The sequence below is a fragment of the Chaetodon trifascialis genome, chromosome 17 (genome assembly GCF_039877785.1).
Source record: "Chaetodon trifascialis isolate fChaTrf1 chromosome 17, fChaTrf1.hap1, whole genome shotgun sequence".
NCBI classification, from domain to species: domain Eukaryota; kingdom Metazoa; phylum Chordata; class Actinopteri; order Chaetodontiformes; family Chaetodontidae; genus Chaetodon; species Chaetodon trifascialis.
In genome coordinates, this window is record NC_092072.1 from 8,814,894 (window position 1) to 8,836,563 (window position 21,670).

The window sequence follows — 21,670 nt, forward strand, 5'->3', positions numbered from 1 at the left end:
AAATGCTTTGGCAACATCTGTTTCTTCCGGTTTATACCAACAAAGACTCTTTGAATGTGGCTGAAATGAAAGAGAGAGCAAACAGCGTGAGAGATCAGAGCTGGTGATTGAGAACGTCAGCTCCAAGTAACCAGAGAGACATTAACATTTCCAGGTCTCTCAACTTTCATTTTCTTCTCTGAAGTCTCGTTCTATCTCCTGTCTCTTATTTTTACTCCCATCAGAAAAGACAAAATTGTTTTCAAAATTGCTATATTTCTGCCACCATAAACGGACGACTTCCCAACTGTTATTGCACAATCAAACCTGTTGAAAGAAGACTAAGTCATATACGTTATTCAGCATAATTGCATATGGGACCTCAAATAACTGTCTCCATGATTATGTCTTTTTTCTTCTCTTCTTTTTTGACAAACACACACTCCACCAAGTGAAATCTTAGAGCATATCAGCCAACAAAAGCTGCCTCCCATCATGTGTCACCCGCAGAGTCAAACCAGCAGAAAGAAAACCAATTCAAACTGGTATATATCATTAAAATAATTACATATTGTATGCGTATAAAAGCCCTCATTATGGAATAAGGACATTGAGTTGTTGCTGCACATTTTTTTAGCCCAAACATGCTGTGCACATTAAATGTGAACACACACTCAAATACACACGCTTTCTCCTCTCCTACTCGTAGACACACATTTACAGGACAGGCGCTCACATACACACACGTACTGGCCAACACTACCCAATAGCCATTGACAACAGTGCCCTAGCAACCACTGGGCATCATGCCAAGCCACTGAGGTTGCCTGGTAGTGTGTTCCCATGGTAACATTTTCTGCCTTTGTAAATAAGGTACGAGGAGAGTGAAAAAGGGGGGTTTGGGAGAAATTGCACTACGGAGTCTCAGAGAGAGCTAATAATTTCTGGTTTGTGAGTAGCGTATACTTTTCGTGGTCCTGCACCAAGCTGCCATCGGACTGAAGAGGTGCATTAGCATCGATGGGGATCTCAGGTCCACAGGGTCAGATCCAGTTGGGGGGGGACTAGAGAGAAGCATGGACTGTTAGTTCCCCCGTCTCTTTAAGTGCCTTCTTTGTTATAAATAGGACGGGAAAGTAATGATCACACTCTGCTGTAGGCTCTGGTGAAGATGAATATGAATTTTGGAAGTGTTATTAATTTGGTTTTGTATTTATCTGTTTTTTTTTTGTATATCCATATACATATGTTTTTCCCATCATATGTATTTTCATTCAGTTTTTTTTATCCTGTGAATTAAGAAACAGTAATGTTTACCTAAACAGTGTGTGTCGTTCCATAAAATCCATAAAAGTGGACCATCAGTGGTCCTTGGCCCCGAGTTCGAGAACCGCTGTCTGAGACCTGCATTCCTGTTGAGCTGGCGATTCATAGCTGCGAGTAACAGTTTATTTGCTGTCACTGGGCAGATTTCGCTTCTCCGTGCCCCTCCATTGTTTGGGTGGTGCCATCGTCTCTGTGCGTCATCTCTCAAAGACGATGAGAGGTGGAGAGTCACCTGAAATCTTGGTTTCGTCTTTGACACCAGAGCCTAAATGTTTTGGGAAATTTTGTGAAGAAAAGGTTTTTGTTATTTGACAAAAATGTCTTGTTGGGAAGCAGATGTGTGCTTGATTTCCTCATTCATTTTCTTTCCACTTAGTCAATTAGATATCAGTTTTCTGTTGTTGTTCTTGTTTGGTCATGTTTCTCATGAAAAATACCAGAATGTCTTTGATTGAAGAGCAGATTTTTTTTATTATTCTATTATTCTAAAAACCAAGATGGCCACAAATTTTACATTTAGTTTAGGTGACGACAAACACAAAATTCAGATTTCTAATTTCACAACAAAATACTGCAGTAATTCTGTAAAATTGATCATTTGTAAACAAATTTAAACAACCTTCTGTTCATTTTCAAAAAGAAATTAACTATATTCTTTCTGGAATAGGTTTATTGTAACTGATGTGCCTTAACTGTTTGTTTATTCAAAATCTTATGCCCTCTTATGAAAGAGGCAGAGAACATGAATATTTGTAGAGATTTTCTAGTCTGGGTCAGCTGCCAGTTTTCTTACAAAAATTAAACTTTGGTTATTCCCTCAATAGGAGCTTAATTATTTTAGCAGTAATGACTGGCAAACAATATGTTATCACTCTGTATTGTCTCAGCTGTTAGGCAAAATTAACACATGGTGATCATCGCATGATAATCCCTATGCCCACAGTCATTACTGGGTGTGATAACAACTATTTAGATTAAATTAACAAACTGAATATCCACTAAATTTAATTTAAGAGGTTTACATAAACACTGTTACAAGCATGACGGAAAAACTGGCTGAAATTTGCTTTTTTTGGACGTCGGTCACATTTACTGACAAACATTTTTGGCAGACTATAAAAAAAAAAACATATATTTAGTTAGTGATTTATGGGTTGTTGTTTTTTTCAGCATTCTGTTGCAACACTAACCCGTCCTCTCATAGCCATCGTGGTTTTTGCCAGTTCAGGAATGGTATTATTTTGTTGCTCTTGGGCCAGATGTTTATATCATCAAAACATCTCACTGTGTAAGTATCAGGATTATTATAATGTACTTGTAGCACAACTTGTTTCCTTCTATTTTCAGGTTCATTAATATTTTGGTGATTTTAGGCATATCTAGAATCACCAAACACTACTTTGGCTCAACATGATTAATTTGTTTTTGCTCTCTCAAGAGGCCAAACTGTAATCCCCACAAAGCTTCACCTGACCCGACACCAGCCAGGGTTCGGGCTTATGCACCACCCTCGCCTCCAGTGCAGGGGCTTCCCACCAGACTCGCACTGGCACACAAACACACCCAGGCAGATTGGCAAAGAGCTGGCATTGGCACAACCATGCCGCATTCATGCGTGATCCGACTGCGAATGAGATGGTGAGAGAGGTTTAAAAAGAGGAGGAGCAGAATCAAGGGGATCAAGGGGGGAGACTTAGTTGGTATGAACAGAGAGATTGTCTGAGAAAAAAAAGGGGGGAAGAAAGTTGTAAAAGATTTTGAGGCCTGAAAATGTTCGGTGATGAAGGACAAATAAGAGGCACGTAGAGAGGCGGGAGGACGGCCAAAGAAAGAAAATGAAGGGTAGGCGGAGGGTGGGCTTTTAGCATGGCAGAGGGCAGTGGAGAGAGGCGAGGTGAATGGGTTTGCATTTGGAAGCTGGCCAATAAAAAAACTATGTCTCTATTAAGCATATGGTGCCGCCGTGCCTTTTGAAGTTAACACTTAGTCGGCTAATTTTTCATTTGATAATGGTTAAATGTTGAATCTTTAGTACAATTACAAGTTGAGAATGATTACAAATGGCTTTTATCCCTGTAATGTACTTAAACAAGACCCAACAGCCATTCATCATCTTATACACATTTACCTGTGCTATGCAATGCATATTGATATGGAGTCCTGGCAGGCAGTAGAGCTGCCTTTTGAGCAATGGGGGATATACCACTTTTGTGTTTGAACCCAGCTTTGTCAGTGAGGCCCCAATCGTCCAAGACTTCAAGGTTGTATTTTTGGTGCATTGACCAAGCTGAAAGGGAGGCCTAGCAACTCAGCTGCACAGCAGCTATCAAGTAATCAATGAGTCCTTGAGGCACACAGGAGGAGTGTCAAAACACAGCCATTGACCGCTAACAATAGCCAATTTGCTGCTTTTGCGGAGATCACCTCAGCTAGATGTCGAATGTGTGGGTGTGCCCCATTATTTATGGAGTATGAGAGGGATTGACTGGATAGTGCTGTTATTCCAAATTGTCATCCAATTACTTAGCCATTAGATCCTTTGTTACACTGAAAACTGCTCTACAATGCACCAATTTCTGCATTACCGTGAATGTACCTTATTAAACAGTGCAAATCGGCTTATAATGTTGCAATGTGTCAAGATGTCTGACACCAATCCAGAGATTCTGATGAAGGAAAAAATAAATAAGCACCCCGGAAAAATATTAACTGCACACTATCTGGATAAAGTACTGCATTTATCTGTGTTTACAGTCTGAAGATGCAGAGCTTGAAGTGCAGAAATTGATTCATTTTTCCATTCATTCATGCACTCACTCATCTCTGGCCTACCCGTGGCTGAAAGAACGAATGGTCATTTCTGCAGGCGACACTCAGTATCATTACCTGGCCCCTCTGCAGCTCTGCTGAACTTTGTAGGGTTCTTCACATCTGTGACACGGTTTGCCCTTGTTAATATTAAGACCTGAGGGCAGTGACATGTTGCTCACTATGGCTGCTATTCTGTTAGGTAACACTTGATGATAATCCACCCCCAGAAGGTCAGTTTTGCCTTTTTAAGTACACATAGCCTTTTGAAGAATATTTTTACCTTTGTGTGGTAGTCACAGTGGAGAGAGACAGAGAGGGAGATAACATGCAAAAAGGGTTTTGGGTTAAGGTGTCAGAATGCTTCAAAGGTACCAGGGGCCGGTTTTACAAAAGCGATTTGCAAAAGCACACAAGTCGCAAACAAGGCAATTCAAAGTGCTTTACGTAAGGCATCAAAAGCATAGAGGCAAGATATGAAAGACGGACACATATAAATATGACAGAATAGAAAGAGGACAAAAATAAGCACCGAAGTAAGACATCAAAAATTACATTGCAGCTACCATTCATTTAATGAATAGTCTAAAACTGGCACAGAAAAGTTTTAAGCCTTGTTCAAGGAGAAAGTACAGTTTGAGTTCTGAGGGAGTTTGCTTCAGCCATGGCGAAGCCATATTTGGGCCTGTACTCCTGGTGTTTTGGTTACATGATGGCACCTTAACTAAATGAGCTGTGAGGACACTAATAACTAATTTTGGTACAAAGAAGCACGATAAACATCAAAGAAAAGCACAATACAATTAGTATTTAATGATTCAAACCTCACCTGACTTTTTATCAGATACTGTGGCACCATCAAAATTGATGGACTATGTTCAAAGTCAGTTGAAACAAGCATAAACGTATGATATTATATATTACAGAGCTGAAATGAAACAACAGCGATTTTGAAAATCAATTGTTTCAAGCAAAAAAGCCAAACATTTGAACAATGTGATGGTTCGCCACTTCTCTTCCACTAATATGATAGGAAACTAAATCTCTTCGGGTTTTGGAGTGTTGGTCGGACTAAACAACAGATTTATCGATGATGAGAAAGAAATGTTAGTCGCAGCCATAATATGTCATTAAATCTTGAGAATATTTGTGGTCAAACATCTTGAGTCAATATACAATCATAGACAAGCCAAGAATCCACTCAACAAAGAGAAATGTTGTTCCATCAGCCTTCCTCAGACACCATGACAGTACTGGAATCTTAACTGTTGGCCCAGAGAAATGAAAACTGAAGAGGAGTGTTGGACTTTAACGTCAGAATGACAATGAAGTGTGCTCAGTGGTGCTGAATCGAGTGATTGAGGATAAGTAAGATTCCACCAGCTCCACTTGCAGAAGTAGGTCAGGCAGACGCCTACAGTAAGCAACTGCAGGTTAAGTGCTTATCTTTGTATTCAGAGACAGTGAATATCTGCCTTGGCCTCAGGTGGGGGGTGAGGGTGGGGGGGCGGTCTGTGTACTGCGCTTACCCACAAGAGGGAGACAAGTCCACAAAAGTGCAATTAGTTAGCCAGGCTCAGCTATTATTCTCTTCAGTTCCAACAGTATCACAATATGAAGCTCTAATCTTGTCGCCACAGACCAGAAACAGAAGTTTTTATTATCTCTTTTTTTTTTGTTTTTAGCTGGGCAAATCCCACACAATTTTACAAGTTCTCAGAAAATATGCACAAAAACATCCTGATTGTGTTCGTTTGAAACATAGCTTTATCGTAAATATGTGAGATTATGAATGAAGGGAGACAGAGGGGACGGACGGACAGACAGACAGACAGACAGACAGACAGACAGACAGACAGACAGACAGACAGACAGACAGACAGACAGACAGACAGACAGACAGAGGTAATAGACAAGAAGAGTACGAATGGAAGAAGAAGAAGAGACTCCAGCGCTGACCCTGCTCCGGTGCTCTGCAGTGTGAGGTAGTTGGTTGTATGGTTTCGCATAATAAACAGCCTGGAGATAACTGTACAACCTTCTAGCTTTCCCTGCGGTGTCACCCAGACTTCACACGAATCCCCTCACCCTTCATGCCTCTTGAAGTGGTAAGTATGAAGACTCACCTGAAAAAGGACAGAAAGATTTTTTGTTTTATTTAACTATTTTACCAATTTGTAATCCGTATTAAACGTGGCGAAGCAGGAAAGGAAAGGAGGGCAAATACTGTTTAGGGCTGTAAATTATATGTCTCCAAGATCCTTATTTTATTTTTGTAGGTGTAATAGAGGATATTCTCTTTTTGTATGTGTCTCGTACATTTGAATGTTGTTGTTTTTTTACTTTACCTTTTCAAGGTCTGTTTTACTGAAGGTCTGGTGAATGTGTTGTGCAGTGGGCAAAAGACATGCATTGACAGTCACTGCCATAGAGATCACATCCATTATCAGTCTGAAACAATTCAACATTTCTCCTTCAACAAATTCAATTTCAAGCTCGTAATTATAATGACGCGAAAAACAAGCTCTGAAACTGTTTCTGCACTGATTCTAAATCTAATACATCTGAAATACTAATGAGGTTTTGCTGTTGAGGTCCCACTAATCCAGATATCAATATACCCACCTTGCTCTGCAGTGCTCTTTGATTTGTTATTTGGTGCAGTCCAATGGGGTACAGAGCCAGCCATCAATAGCTGTTGTTTTCAGTGCTTTCTTAGCGTGCCGTGCACAGAAACACAAGCAACATTACGCTGGAATGTGACCTGGAACGTTAAAACATAAAAAAAAAAAACAGGGAAAAAATTCTTGGTAGACATATCTTGAATACTTTCATTGTGGCTAGGGGGCATTTTTACTGTCTGTAAAGTAAAACATTTGCTCATATTGTACGCCAGATTTGGACCCACCCACCATAAATTTTAAAATATAAAATTTTAACTGCAGTGCATTACAGTCTTGGAATTTCTGTTATTGCACAAATATGACGCATATTATGGCAAAACGTTTGGATTTTTGGTTTAATTTTGAAGGCAGTCCCCCGTGTGCATTCGTTCGGTTGACATAAAATCCCCAAAGTGATCTGTTCATGCTTGCTGCTCTCTGTAGTCATGGTAGATAATGACAGTGTGCCCAGACGTTAGTGTCAGTGTGTCCTGAAGCATGGGGCTGTATGTGAACTTGCTTACCGCCTCCGCCTCCTTTTCCTCCTTCTCCTCCCTGCACCCCCCCCTTGTCGTCCCCCCCCACCCCCACCCCCACCCTCCTCTGTCCCCCAGTGTGTCTGGCTAGTGGCTCAGACACTCAGTATCCGCATTGCGTTGCAGTGTTCCAGCGAGGAGGGGAAAAAAGAGCATATATCAGCAATCTCTGCCGAGCACTGCTCTTTTCTGTACGCACACAAAGAAACGACTCCCCAGCATTTTTCAACTCAAGAGCAAATGCAACCGTCACAATACAGCCGCCCTCCAATTGCTATTTTATAAAACGTGGACAGTTCCTAAATTTCTTTTCTATTTATTACTGATATTTCATGCATGATGTTGTTATTTTCTCATTAATTCCTCTTAAGCTTATTGTGTATTGTGTGTGATTATATTTGTCTTGTTGTGTTTTATCACTTCACTCCAGCACGAAATTAAAAGCGCATCTTTTTTATTGAAATTTGTCACAACAAATTTTTAATTCCTCGCGCAGATTAAGATGTAATTTTGGGAGTTTCTCTGTCAAAGATGCAAAAGTTCAGCTGTGGGATTTTAGAATTTTTGACGGCTTACTTATCGCTCAGCATATGATGATTGATATTTGGGAGTGTGTGCAACAAAGGCGGGTAGATTGATATGTGCTGAATTGTGCAGATAGCAGACTGATGTGTTAATGAAATATGGAAGAGGAGCAGCAGTGTTGTGGTCAGAATGGCTGGGAGGTTAATCACCTTTGGGCTTGCTGTGGCTTTGATCCTCGTGCTGTGTAAAATCCACAGCCTCCGTCTACCGCCTCTTACCCCACCCGTTCCCTCCCTTCCTCTCTCTCTCTCTCACACACACACACACACACACACACACACACACACACACTCACACACACTCCCTCTCACACAGATGCATGTGTGCACAGTGGTGCACAAGGACATGCACGCACCCACCTCACACACATGCGCCTCCCTCAGAACACACTGACTCTCTCTCCTCCAGATGCACGAACGTAGCAGCACAAGTTCAAACACACACACACACACACGCGCACGAACACACACACAGAGTAATAGACACCCATTTAGAGACACGCCATCGTGTGAACATAGACTGCAAGATGGGCAAGACGGGACGTCACGCCTGGAAAAAATGTAAGGGGTTAGAGTGGGAGAGAGACAGCGGGAGAGGGGGAGAGACGGAGAGGGAAGGATGAAAATGAGGGGAAGGGCTGAGACAGAGCAGGGGGAGGCGGGGACAGAGTGATAGAGAGTGTTCAGGCAAGAGAAGAAGAAAGAAGAGCGATAGCTGGAGATACTGCATGCTTGCATAAGTGTCTGAGTGTGTGTGTGTGTTTGTGTGTGTCTGTGCGTGCATGTGTTTGTGTGTGATGTATGTAGGTGACACAGATTTATGAAAGGAGAGGGTCATAGATGGAGGCGCTGTTGGTGGTTGTTGGGGGTTGGGGGAAGTGGGGGTGTTGGTACAGCACCAGATAATGGGATCAATGCAATCTGTGTGTGTTTTACTCTGTGTGTGCGTGTGTGTGTATGTGTAGCGTACCTGCCTCATAGACATTGCCTGCTCGGACTCTAATCGCCTGGAGAATTAGTGATGTGACTTGGCAGAGGGAAACAGGCACAAAACAGAGCCAGGGACAGCGCCTGAGAGAGGGATAGAAGAAGAGGAGAGACAAAAAGAGGAGAGCGAGACATGGAGGGGTAGCGAGAGGGGAATAGCTTTTCTCTTCGCCGCCGCGTACAGCGCTCAGAGAAAAGGAAGACTGTGAAGATGGGGCAGGATAGGTTTTATCAAGCGTTATTTTCTTTACCACTGGATTAATTGTTGCTTTTTTTTTCTCTGAAGGGGAAAATGGATCAATAACTCATCAAAAGAGTGCGTTGTGCTATGTGTGTGTGTGCGTGCCTGTACCTGTTTTATGTACATGCACTTGTATGCATGTGCACACGGACATGATTACAAATGTGTGTGTGTGTTCATGTAAGGAACACCAGGCAAAGGCAAATGGTGAGTTCAGAATGCCTCGAACGGGCCGGCTAACAAATCGAGACAAGCAATTTGACTGATCACGTCCACCCGCCATATTCCCTTCATTCCTGTCCACCTTCATGTTCATCCTTTTTGACATAGGTAATTTTTCACACGAGAATATTTCACCTCATCTTTCCCTCCTGCTTCTGGTTTTCGTCCTCCGGTCTTTGTCTCTCGTGCTTTTGAGAGCAGCAGAGGAGCTCACGAAACTGGGACAGAGGAAAATATCTCAGAGCACAGAGACAAAGAGAAACAGAGAGAGCCAGTCTAATTCCTCACACTGGCAGCAAAAGGCTTCATGTTCTGTGTGCCTTTGTGGAGTCGCATGTTTGTCTGCATGTGTGTGCACCTGGCCACAGACAGATTTCCTAAGTTAGGGACGTGTTCTGGATTGTTGTCAGATGATAAAGCTGAAGTCGGCACTGACTTACATGTGATGCAAATGGATCTTTTCAGCTGTGTACCAGTTGTTTGGACCCTGGCTTATGTTCTTCATGTGGCATCTGCAGTGTCAGGCTTGTATGACATTTATTTTGTCTGGGGAAGAGTAAATCAGTGTAACTCCCTCAAGGCTGAGCATCTTTGTCATGGGGGAGTGATTGCATAATCCTGTGAGATCACAAGGCCTGTAGGAAATATAAGACGCCAGTGTTGTCTGCAGCTCCAGGCACAGCTGTCTGTGGATGTTTCATGCATGTGCACAAGCAAAGAGTCGAACGTCTGGGTGTACATGAACAGTAGGACCGCTCTGCTGGAGCTTAATGCTCATACAGGCCAAACGGCCGTATGTTCATCCCATATGCAAATCCCGATTTATACATTAAATGTGAGGATTTTCCTCTGCGTATGTGTTTCTGTCTTCGAATGCTTTGTCTGTCTGTCTGTCTGCCAGCAGGGGGCATTTTCTTTGAACGTCTTACTGCACAGACCTGCACTGGAAAACAGGCGCTGGCTATGTCAGGAGGAAAGACAGTAGAAGGGCCCTGAAAACCAAACGAACGGATAAATACCGTTACGAGAATTGATATTTAGATGCTGAACAGTGTTATCTAACTTAATATTTCTCTTTCTGCAGGATGTGATCCAGTCCATTTTGTGCAGACGTGTCAAGACGAAACATTTCATGTCGGACTGCAGCGGCGGCGATAAAAAACGGTAACAATCCAATATGACGTATAAACTGTCTCCTCTTTTAGAGTGTGCTGTATTTTTGTTATAAGATGCTACGTATCTGTCGTAGCATTAAATGTATCAATTGTAACATTAAAAGTTAATCTCACAGATCTTAAATAACAAAATTCATAATAAACATACATCACATATACTGTACATATCCGCATACGCACTTCAGTTGATATTTAACATGCGTCACACAAGTATATTTTTTCAACGACGTGTTGGATTTGACCTGTAGACGAGGCGTCTCCAACAGCTGCTGCCTTCTCAGACCGGCGGTGTCTGTCAGCGTGCTTCATTGTCCCTGAGACCCTTAACCTGTGATGATATGAAAGGTCACAGGTGAGGTCCTTGGGAACAAAGTTGCATGCAGCTGCATCAGGAGGCCACAGCACGTCCTGTCAATAGAGCGAGAGAAAACGTGTTTTTCATTGCCAGACAACATGCTTTTTAAAATTAAGAGATTATCACAAAAGTCAAAAATCATACATCACAGTCAGAGATCATAAATCAGAGTGAATCTGCAGAGCATTTGTTGAATGAGACGATTTCGACTGCATGAACTCATCTGGAGAGAATTCCCCAAACTTTCCAGGCGTCATGGAAAGCCAAGATGAGACAACGTGCTTCTCCAGAGGGGGCAGTGCCTTGTGGCCGGCTTTGTGTGCTGAACACTTACACGGTTCAATAAAAAGACAGCCAAGGTTCGTGACCCCGTTATATGATTCACGTGGGATTTCTAAATCTGACGCCACTGAAAATTACGACATGACCTGTCGTCAAGAGACAGGAAACGCTTTAAGAGTTGTGTCGTTTATGGCAATTTTAAAGCTCCTCAGAGCAACTTGAAATATCTATCATTGCTGGACTTTGAAGAAAATTTTTTTGTGAGAAAAAACATTTCTGCCATTTGACTAATTGATTAATGAAACGGTTGGTGTAGCTCTATATTTTTGTAATTGAATGATTTGTACCTTGTTCTGTTTTTGATTAAGTGAAAATGTGACAATAAAATTCAAGCAATGGTGAAAACTTCCTGTGTTGCTTTTGTAAAATACTACGTAAATCCAACAAATACTCACCAGGAAAGGGATTTTTAAAAAACGTGATCAGCTGTTATTTGGGGCATACGTTTGTGCTCACCCAGTCAGGAAGTGAAGGCAAGATAAAGCATTTCAGATCAATTTAATAATGATAAACATGTGATGTGAGGCTCCGACAGAAGAACACACCTACAGTGAAACTTCCTCAGTGTCACGTTTTTCTGAGCACCTGACAAACCGGCAGATCCGGCAGTTTTCAGGTGAATAAATGAAAGTGACGTGGTCCTCTTTCAGACTCTGGCCCTGACACTCAGCCAGGGTGGCTCTGTGTTCCCTGGCTCTAAGCCCTCCATGTGTTTGTGCATCCCAGGACAGTTGACATTGATTGTGCAGGAGACAGACTGAGGCACATTAGTACCCAGCTCGCTCCTGCCGCTGAAAAACACATTAACTGGCTGCATTGGGAGCCCTGTCTGGTAACCATGGCGAAGCACACAGGGAGGGAGGAGGAGGAGGGTTGAGACGGGGCAGCGGGTTCAGCACGCCGTCTCTCAGGGGTTGTCTTTCTCAAACGCTCCTTTCCTTTCCTGCAGCCACGTCTGTCATTTTCTCTCTCCTTCTTTTGACCTGACAGCTTCTCTCCCTCCTCACTCACATATAAACACTATTTGCATATTTCTTTCTCTTCTCTTGCATTCTTCTTCTTATTGACGCTGACCTCATCAATCTGTCCTTACCTCATACTCCACCCTCTTATCCAACTACCCTGTGCAACATAATCTGCCTCTCTCTAATATGCCTTTTTTTCCCCCTGTTTTTTTCTTCCATTGTCAGTATGGTTCCCCTCTGTGGAGAGGCACAGGAAAGACAAGAGGGAGCTAAAACAATGTGAAAACGTGAAATAAACTCAGCTAAAACTCATACTGAAGGAGCAAAGAGAGCTGATATTAATGTATAATAGCATTGGTGGCTTTATCAGGCCTGTTCTAGTTTTTTAAAGTTACTCATCTGTACTGTGCATCTGATTTCTGCTGCTGCGACACTTTTCCCTCTGTGGTGTCAATAAAGGTATTGTGCAAAAGTACACTTTTAAGGTACTTGTATCTTAAGTATTTCCATGTGAGAACACTTTACAAATTAACCATAAATTTACTTGGTAATGAAATAACTTCGCACGCTAAACATCCCATCTCAGACTTGCTAACTTAAACTCATCTGTGGAACTTTTGCTGAACTGCAGCCACTGTGGCCTCTAGTGGCAGGATAATGGGAAGTGATAACAGTACCACAAGTACAGAAGAAGAATCATAAAGTCAGTGAACTGACGCAGTAATGTCAGTCACACAGTGATATACATAAAGTTCATAATGGAGCATACATAAACATAAGCTACCAGTCAAACCAGACCATGTACCCGATGACTGTGTCATGCACATACACGTGCTCAGCCCACATGGACAAGACACCAAAATACTGTTGCAGTTGTGCTGAAGAGGCACAAAGAACTTTGTCGCCTGTCCTGAACTGTTTAAAAACAATGCGCCTCTAAAATTTCCTTCATAAAAACTCAGGTTTTTAAAACCTTCCAATGAGAAGACCTCTTTGGAGAGGATGGACATTTAAGTGAAAAGTGCAGCTCTTAAATCATGTGATGAGCAGAAAAACATCCATCCATCCATCCATCCATCCATCCATCCATCCATCCATCCATCCATCCATCCATCCATCCATCCATCCATCCATCCATTTTCTATACCGCATATCCCTTTCGGGGTTGCAGGGGGGCTGGAGTCTATCCCAGCTTCAACGGGCGAGAGGCGGGGTACACCCTGAACCGGTCGCCAGCCGATTGCAGGTCCAGAAAAACATTTTTATTATCAAATAATTAATATGTTTCTCTAAGTAAAATGTAGAATATGTTACAGAGTAAAATCAGTGTATTTCTTCCACCACTGCAGAAGATGTTACACATTGTATGTAGTCCCTCTGTGCAGCGTCCATAATGATATCACAACTGTTGAAAAATGATTGATGCTTAACGAATTAGTCTGTAGGGGGCAGTGCTGAGCTACAGTCCCACACGCAGTGTTTGGTTGAGGTGGCAAAGCATATTCTAAAGTAAAAAACTAAATTTAAATTATACCATTTACTCCACTACTGTACATTATAAAGGTGAATATTGTCTTTCAGCTGGAGGTAATTTGCTTCTAAAAAATATGTTGTCAGAGTTAAAACAAGCTGGCATTATGCACAGTTGTTTGCAGTTCCACATGAAAATACTTTTCTTTGTCATGCTCAGATGCTGGTAATGAAGACAGCTCATGCACAATTTAACAACAATTTCACGCTGAAAGCAATCAGTGCTCACAAAAGAGCCAAGATGAGCCAAAAGGGAGCTGAAGTACTTATTATGTTTGTAACTATATGTTTGCACTTCGTGGGGATGGAGTTTCAAAGTATGGCGATAACACTGCACATCTATCTTTTATAAATGTGAGTGGCTTAAAAGGCTAAATGGAACAGACAATCATACCATACAACACCACTTCATCTAAAATATATAATATGTCAGATGTTGATGAAGTGACATTTAGAACAAACAAACCAAGCCAAACCATACCTTAAATATCTAGTATAATATGTAGATTATGAGAATGCACTTAACATTGAGTATTTAAGCAAAATAATTTTTAAAAAAAATTAAAAATTAAAGTACTAATTTCTATACACGCCAGCATACATAGTAACTTATAAAGAACACTGAACCAAAATAGCAACCAATTAAAATTGATTAGACAGGAATTTGAAAGGAAAACAAGTACATAGAGACTGAACCTGAGGGAATTGAACTGGCTGATGTGTAAAGCATCCTGGGTCTGCAGATAGCTGTGTGAAAGGATTAAAGAGCGCCATAACAAATGCGGGTATAAATATTGCATGTGGGCTCCAGTACTGTATATGAGAGAAATCACAGGAACAGCCTGGGAGTCAGGGGGGACGCTGAGGCGGAACTGCAACTCAACGCCGCAGTTTCCTTCAGAGCCTCGAAAACGTCACGGACACCCGGAAGCGATCGCAAATTTAAACAGCCATCACAATAACAATAAACGCGCACCTTTACTCTACGGGCTGTCTAATGCGTCAACAATTTATGGAAAATTAAGCTAAAATCTTACAGGGGAGTTCGTTAAGGTGAGATGTACTCTCTGTCGATTGCCGTATTTTATCTGCCGCACGCCGCTAGCTACTCTTTCCATCGCCATCGATTCTGATGCTGACTATTACCTGGAAAACAATCTGGTCCATAGTCACAGCGATTGTTTAAGGCCCTTATTTTGACCAAATTCACTGTTCTTCAGATACATTTGAGAATGCATGTCGATGTTTTAATTTTCCGGAATATCTGGCACATGTTACAATCTGTAAATATACAGCAGAGGAACACAAATGTATTATTATTTGCATGCAGCTATTTTAATACTGCACGTGTTATTGCTAGCCTCCTCAGCACTTGACTGCCATACACCTTCCCGCCGTTGCAAGATTGTAGTGCAGAAAATAGACACAGCCGTGCAAAACCCACCCTATAAATAATAATAAAAGCATGTAAACATTTATTAATTCCTCTGCAAATATTTTTAAAATATGCACGTGCATGCTGTCTTATTCTGCACACTGACGTGAGGTTGTTGATGAAGACGATAACATTTCACCCCTTTTGCCTTTTTTTGTGAAAAAGTATTATTATTTTTTTTAGCAAAAAAAAAAGTATTTTCAGTATTATTAGTTTTTCTGAATTGGGGAACGATTTTAAGCTGTTGCGCCTGGAACAGTTAAGTCTTTGACAGTTCTAAATTTTAGATATAAATAATATTCTATATACTTAATAAAATATATAAATATGTGAATAATTATTCCCTTAAATTCTAAAAAATCATTGTGCCAGAATAAGAGAATAAACTCTCATTTAAATGTACCAATGTTATGTAAATCACGCATTATCAATCAGGGAATAGATTATTCAATTGACTGTCCATGATTACATCACAGATGCATACAGTCTCAACGATTAAGCGTTTTAGATGCAGAGACAATTGTCATAATGTGTGCTTGAACATATTTCAAATTATTTCACCATATTAAGCTGGATTTATAACTTCACATTGTGAATATGGTCTGTGTTACCTTGTAATCATTTAAAACAGAAAATTAATTCATTTTTGCTGATTAATTGAAGTGTATTGCCGGCACAAAAAAAGACAAAATATTTGCTCAGTATCTCATTTCAACAAGATAATTTTCTGCTTGTTTTCATATTTTAAAGACATACAGTATGTGGCCAAAAGTCAGTGGACACCTGATGATCACACTCATATGAGCTTGCTTAACAACCCATTCTTAAACCAAGGGCATTAATGTGGAGCTAAACCCCCTTTCTGTATGTTAGCTGCCACTGTTTCCGTAAAATTTTCCACAAGATTTTGGAGTGTGTGTGCGTGGGGACGAGCCCACTCAGCCAAAAGAGCGTTCTAATTCCTCCAGAGGTGTTCAGTAGGGTTGAAGTCTGGGCTCTGTGCAGACCAGCTGAATTTCTCTTCAAAAGACTTGTCTTTATGGACGTCCCTTGTACAGATGGGCACAATTATGCTGGAACAGCAAAGGGCTGTTGGCTAAAATATCTTCGTATCCAGTGGCGTTGAGAAGACCCTTCACTGGAACTTAGGGGTCTAGCCTAAACCTTGAAAAACAGCCCCAGACAATTATCCCTCTGCCGCCAAACCTTAAAGTAGGCACTGTGCACTCTGGGAGGTACTGTTCTCCTGTCATCCACCAAAGCTGGATTTGTCCGTTAGACTGCCAGATAGTGAAGCGTGATTCATCACTAGTAACCCTGTTGTGTGTTTTGAAAAATGACGTAATTAATGGAGTATCAAAATAGTTGCTGTTTGATTTTATTTTGACCATTTTTTTTAACTAAACAGAGGCTCTAATTAAACATTTTTCCTTGTAACATCACACGATTTTACTGTTGTCCTGTCCTGTTAATTATGCCTCGTAATGTTCAATTTACAGGTGGAAACCTGACAGAGACAGTCCAAACTGACGGCACCAGTATGGAAAAGGAAATAAGGACAGCTGAGACAAAACAAGGACATGCTGCGAGCAAAGTGGGACAGTCCAGTGTAGACACGTCCAACAGCAGTCCAGCTAAAAGAGGAAGGGGGAGGCCACAAGGTTCAAAGAAGCTGAAGGTTTGTGTTACAGACGTTAACCTAATGGAGCTGGTTTCAGGCATTTCCAACGGTGGGCCTACACAGCCCCAGAGGGGAAGAGGGCGTCCAAAACTCACAAAACACACAGAGCAGCAAGGGTCAGGAGACGACGATGCTGATAACTCTGTGCAAACTCGCAGGGGTCAGGGGAGGCCAAAAGGGTCCAAAAAACAGGCCAATGATGAAGACAATATTATGACAGATCTTTCTCCTAAGAAAAGAGGCAGGCCAAAAAAGTCTCTCAGCAAAGGGAGCCTCGATAAGGCTGATGTGGAAGAATTACCGAATGGTGGCTCGGATACACCAAAAATGGGAAGGGGTCGTCCAAAAGGATCCGCAAAGCGCAAGTCAGAAAGTTTAACAAGCAGTCAAGAGAATGAAAGCAGTTCTGTAACACCGAGGAAAAGAGGTCGACCAAAAGGCGCTCTCAATTATTCAAACAGGCTGGACAGAGAGGTAAGCAGTGAGGGGGAGGCAGAAGCTGATGGAGACCTGACCTCACCAAAGAGCAGGAGAGGTCGGCTGAGGAAGGTGGAGGTGAATAACACAGAGGAGTCGACACAGGATACATCGAACGGCATCTCAAAGACCCTGCAGAGAGGAAGGGGAAGGCCAAGAAAAAACATTCAACAGGGGAGCGAAGTTAAACAAGAACTGGGCACAGATGACTCCCAGCCAGCTAAGAGGGGAAGAGGTCGACCTAAAGGTTCTTTAAACAAGAAACCCCCTGCGTATAAGGTGCACAGTAAGGTGGGCCAGCCTCGGAGAGTACATGTCCTGCCCTCAAAAGGGAGGCGTGGTCGACCGAGAAAACAACCAGCCAAAAGGGGACGGCCCAGGAAGTACCCTCTGCCGTCACCTGAGGAGCTGAAAAAGCCAAAAGTTTGGAAGCCGCTGGGGAGACCGAGGAAATACCCACGTGTTGAACCTCCAGAGGGAGCTCCACCAGCCCCTCGCCGAAGCCGCGGTCGGCCTCGCAAGTCGGCGTCTAAAAAGGGCGCTCACTTGCGCAAGAGTTTGCCTCCCACTCCATCGTTGCCACACAACCCCAACAACGGAACTCAGAGAAAAAGGGGCCGTCCCCCAAGTACTCCAAAAAGCCAAGAGGAGACCCCACGGAAAAGGGGCCGCCCTAAAGGTTCAGTCAACAAAAACAAAGCCAGAAGCGAAACACAGCTCAGCAGCACACACGCCAACCATTCGAGGAGCGATTCGCCTGCTGTTAGGGTGAAAAATGAAGGAGAGCACGAAACAGACATGATGCCCATCGAGTACGGAGACGATGATGAGGAAATGCTTGATCAGGATGCAAGCTTTGCATTTAGTAACCAGGCTTGATGAATGATCCCGGTCTGACCAAAAAAGTTGCTGTAGTAGTTGCCGTTTAAAACATTGAATACAATCTTGTCAATGAAAACACGTTTTTAACATTTTGTCAGTCGGGTAGGCTAGATATTCAGCAGCTCCCCTGTTTTCCTGACTAACTTGTTAATGTTTTATTGTGCTTGATTTCTAAAAATAAAATACTCCATTCCTGTCATCTGAGCAAGCCGTAGTACTAATAATCTTTTACTAGAACTGGCATGTATAGTTTATTATGATAGACTGATTGGTCCAGTTTTCATTTAGCTTTCAGATGTAGTGTTTGTCAGTTTAAATGTAACCGTAAAACATTTGCTGGGGAATAACTTGGATGGAAAAAAAGTCCAAACAAACGTTGGAAAGATGAGGGTAAAAAAAAAGAGAGAAAGAAGTGACACTATAGAGAGCTGAAGTCATGACGTCCCATCCAGGCTAACTTCTGTAACTCAGTGCAGTCTGTCATTCAGTGTTTCCCTCATCGGACTTCCTAAAAAAATGAAACGTGTTCCTGGGGTTTATTATCCATTCCTCTATAAGAAACTGGCACATGAATACAGAGCGACACAGAACTCAATCACATTCCTGAGCATGAAAACAAGGAGTTTGCCAGCTGATATCAAAACACTCGCCTTCTATTGTCATACTGCTCTTCTAGCCAAGACCCGCTACCTGATGGTCAAGTGTGGTTTTATCATTTATCATCTGAGTTTAAGATGAATCATCAAAACTAATTTAATGTTTTACAGGAAAAGGGAGGAGATGGATTTTGATATGAAGATATTGATCTTATTTTTTTTTTTTTTAACCAATGTTTGGCATATAACAAGGGGTAACGTTATCACAGGGTTAGAATGTGAGTAATGTGTGTTTATTATTTTTTTTATTTTAACTTGAGACTCTGTAAGAGGGTATGGTTGCCATTTTATAATAACAATGTATCAAATGACAAAACGAAAACAATGTGAAATTAATCATTCTTAGTGATGAACCTTCAGAGAATTATGACCCGAATCTGTAGCTTTATAGAGCTTTATAGTTTCAGCTTATTGTTCAGCGTCTGGCCCACAGCTCAACTGTTTTGGTTCACTCTCACGGCTCTCATAGCTTAGCTTTCAGCTGTTTTCAGAGAAAAGCCTCTGAAGTCCCACTGTACACCTGCTCAGCACCAAACAGCAGACACTGTTAGCTGCTAGCTGCTGAATGTAGTGGAGCATCTAGCAGCTAAAAAGCCAGATGTTTCCTTCAAGAACAGCTGGATGAGCGTGACTTCGCGAGGTGGCCACAAACACGACTCCAGATAAACTACATTTCTCTGATGGATGGGTAAATAAGCAACTGTTTGCTAACAATTTTGGCATAGCAGCGTAATAGGAGATGATATGCCAATGAGCTGTTGCCCCAAGTGGTCACAGTAAGTATTGCAGGTGTAGCGAGTTCAGATCAAAGATTCGCAATGAGAGGAGTTGAAACTTGCAACTACTTGCAAGGCGCCAGGCTGCAACGTTTTGAAAACCTGCCAGTTTACACCAGTGCAGCTGGATGAGATGGTATATTGTTTCCATAGCAAAGACTCTCTGTACTTCTGTTGTTACTGCCAGCTTTTCAGGCTTTTTTTTTTTTTTGTAGCATCTTCAATATATGTATGAGGATGGTGATAGTTAATTACTTACTACAGTTGTTTTTCCTGTGTTGATGAAACGACCGGCTGATAGTTTGTAAGTGACTTGACCAGCTGGCTTTGCTATGAGCTGATTGGCTGTTGAAATAGGTGATGTGCCTTAGTTGTAGAACCAGCCACTGGCGACTGGAAAAGCTTGAGTCGAGCTAAGATCGTCCAGTTCGCACAACTGCAACTTTTCTTAAATGGTTTCATGTCATAGAGAATCTTTGGTCTGAACTGAGCTTTAGTAATTTGTGTTATTTAAAATGTTGACGCAAGTTTTTTTTAGAACTGCAAAGCTAAATGGATTCGTTGTCAACTATTGAATCAATGGCTAACTATTTTGATAATCGATTAATTGTTTTGAGTAATTTTTTAAGGAAAAAAGCCAAAATTCTCCAATTCCATCTACATAAAACGTGAACATTTTGTGGTTTCTTTCTTCCTCTATGACAGTAAATCTGAATATCTCATCATCTTGGGCTTTGGGAAATAGTGATCGACTCTTTTCACCACGTTCGGACATTTTATAAATCAAACAACTAATCAATTAATCGAGAAAAAGAGCAACAGTGAAAATAGTCGTCGGTTGAAGCCCTCTATTTATTTTTTTGGTTTTGGAACACAACCCACAAGTTGCGGCCTCACTTCGGCTCTCTATTGAGCGTCTGCGAGGAGAGATTGAGGCCTTGCGAAATAAAATACGTCAAAGTGATGTCATGATTTTCTCAATGCCATTTCACAGTCAATCATGTCCTCTTATTTGTTTTGCCTTAATTGCCAAAGCTTTGAATGTACCATCAGTTACCATTACTTAGATCAGTGAGTGATCGTGCACAGATCAGCCTCTTGTGACATGCATTCCTGAACAGAACAAACCGCTTTGTGTCAAACGCCTTCCCACCACTCACAGTCGCCCTGAAGATTTCCTCCTCCACTTTGACCATTTCCTGTTCTAGTTTCAGCACTTGTGGAGTTGCACTAACTATTTCACTCTGTCCTCTGTTTACGTGTAACTGTGAAGCCTTTTTTTTTTTTTTAATTTTTTTAGAGTTTTGGGACTGTCATGAGATTAAACTGAAATACTTGGGTTGATTTCACATTCATTTACTTGTTTTTGAGCACCTAGTGTAAAAAATTATGTGAGATGATTTGCACATCATTATTATTGATATTACCACCTTTATGGTCGGTTCAAACAATTGAGGTTTCTAAATGCCAAAATGTGCTTCGGTGCGTCAAGTTATCATATGTAAAAAACAAAAAAGAAAAGAAGTGAGATGGGGACAGAAACGGAGGTTTAAGGTTTTGAAAACCACATTGAAATTTGAGCTGGCTTGTGAAGTCAAATAATTTTAAGTGGACATATTTGGATTTTGTGTGTTTTGAACAAGAAGTCAATAATTTGTGAGATTATGCTTAAAATAAAATGTCGATCTTGCCGTTTTATTTGGCACAGTGTTGTGTGATGCTTTGGTTCTCCCTTTTACCCCCCAGACAGATCACATGACTAAATGATGGAGGTAAATACATAGACAGTATGTAGCTGTTGATTATGGCGTTTGTGGGTGGCAGCTCCACCCTCACCAGTCCTGCCCTGATGACTTTACTTAAGAGCTATGCACCTTATTCAGACTGAAACAAAGGCAATATAAATTTGACAGAGCACTCACTCCTAACTAGAAAACCAGTGCGGGTCAGAGTCTGTGTAAAATTTTATAGAGGAAATATACTAACATTAGCATTATTTTTCAGCTATCTTAACCAACTCAGAGCTAAGTTGTAAACTAATACTTAGCTC

At 41.5% G+C, this 21,670-nt stretch overlaps 2 protein-coding genes across 5 annotated transcripts in view; both read left to right on the forward strand.

The window, feature by feature from the left end:
• kmt2ba (lysine (K)-specific methyltransferase 2Ba) overlaps window positions 1-21,670 on the forward strand; it is an 86,452-nt gene that overhangs the window by 55,555 nt on the left and 9,227 nt on the right. The gene's annotated exons all lie outside the window — the stretch shown is intronic.
• LOC139345510 (chromosomal protein D1) lies at window positions 14,613-21,318 on the forward strand. 2 transcript variants are annotated; one of them, XM_070984136.1, is made up of 2 exons: window positions 14,613-14,766; window positions 16,648-21,318. In XM_070984136.1, exon 2 carries the CDS (start codon window positions 16,689-16,691, stop codon window positions 18,183-18,185), a length of 1,497 nt encoding a protein of 498 aa, XP_070840237.1. In that variant the 5' UTR covers window positions 14,613-14,766; window positions 16,648-16,688; the 3' UTR covers window positions 18,186-21,318. The 2 variants fall into 2 exon arrangements, with proteins under 2 accessions (XP_070840237.1, XP_070840236.1); XM_070984135.1 differs by having other exon boundaries at window positions 14,626-14,773.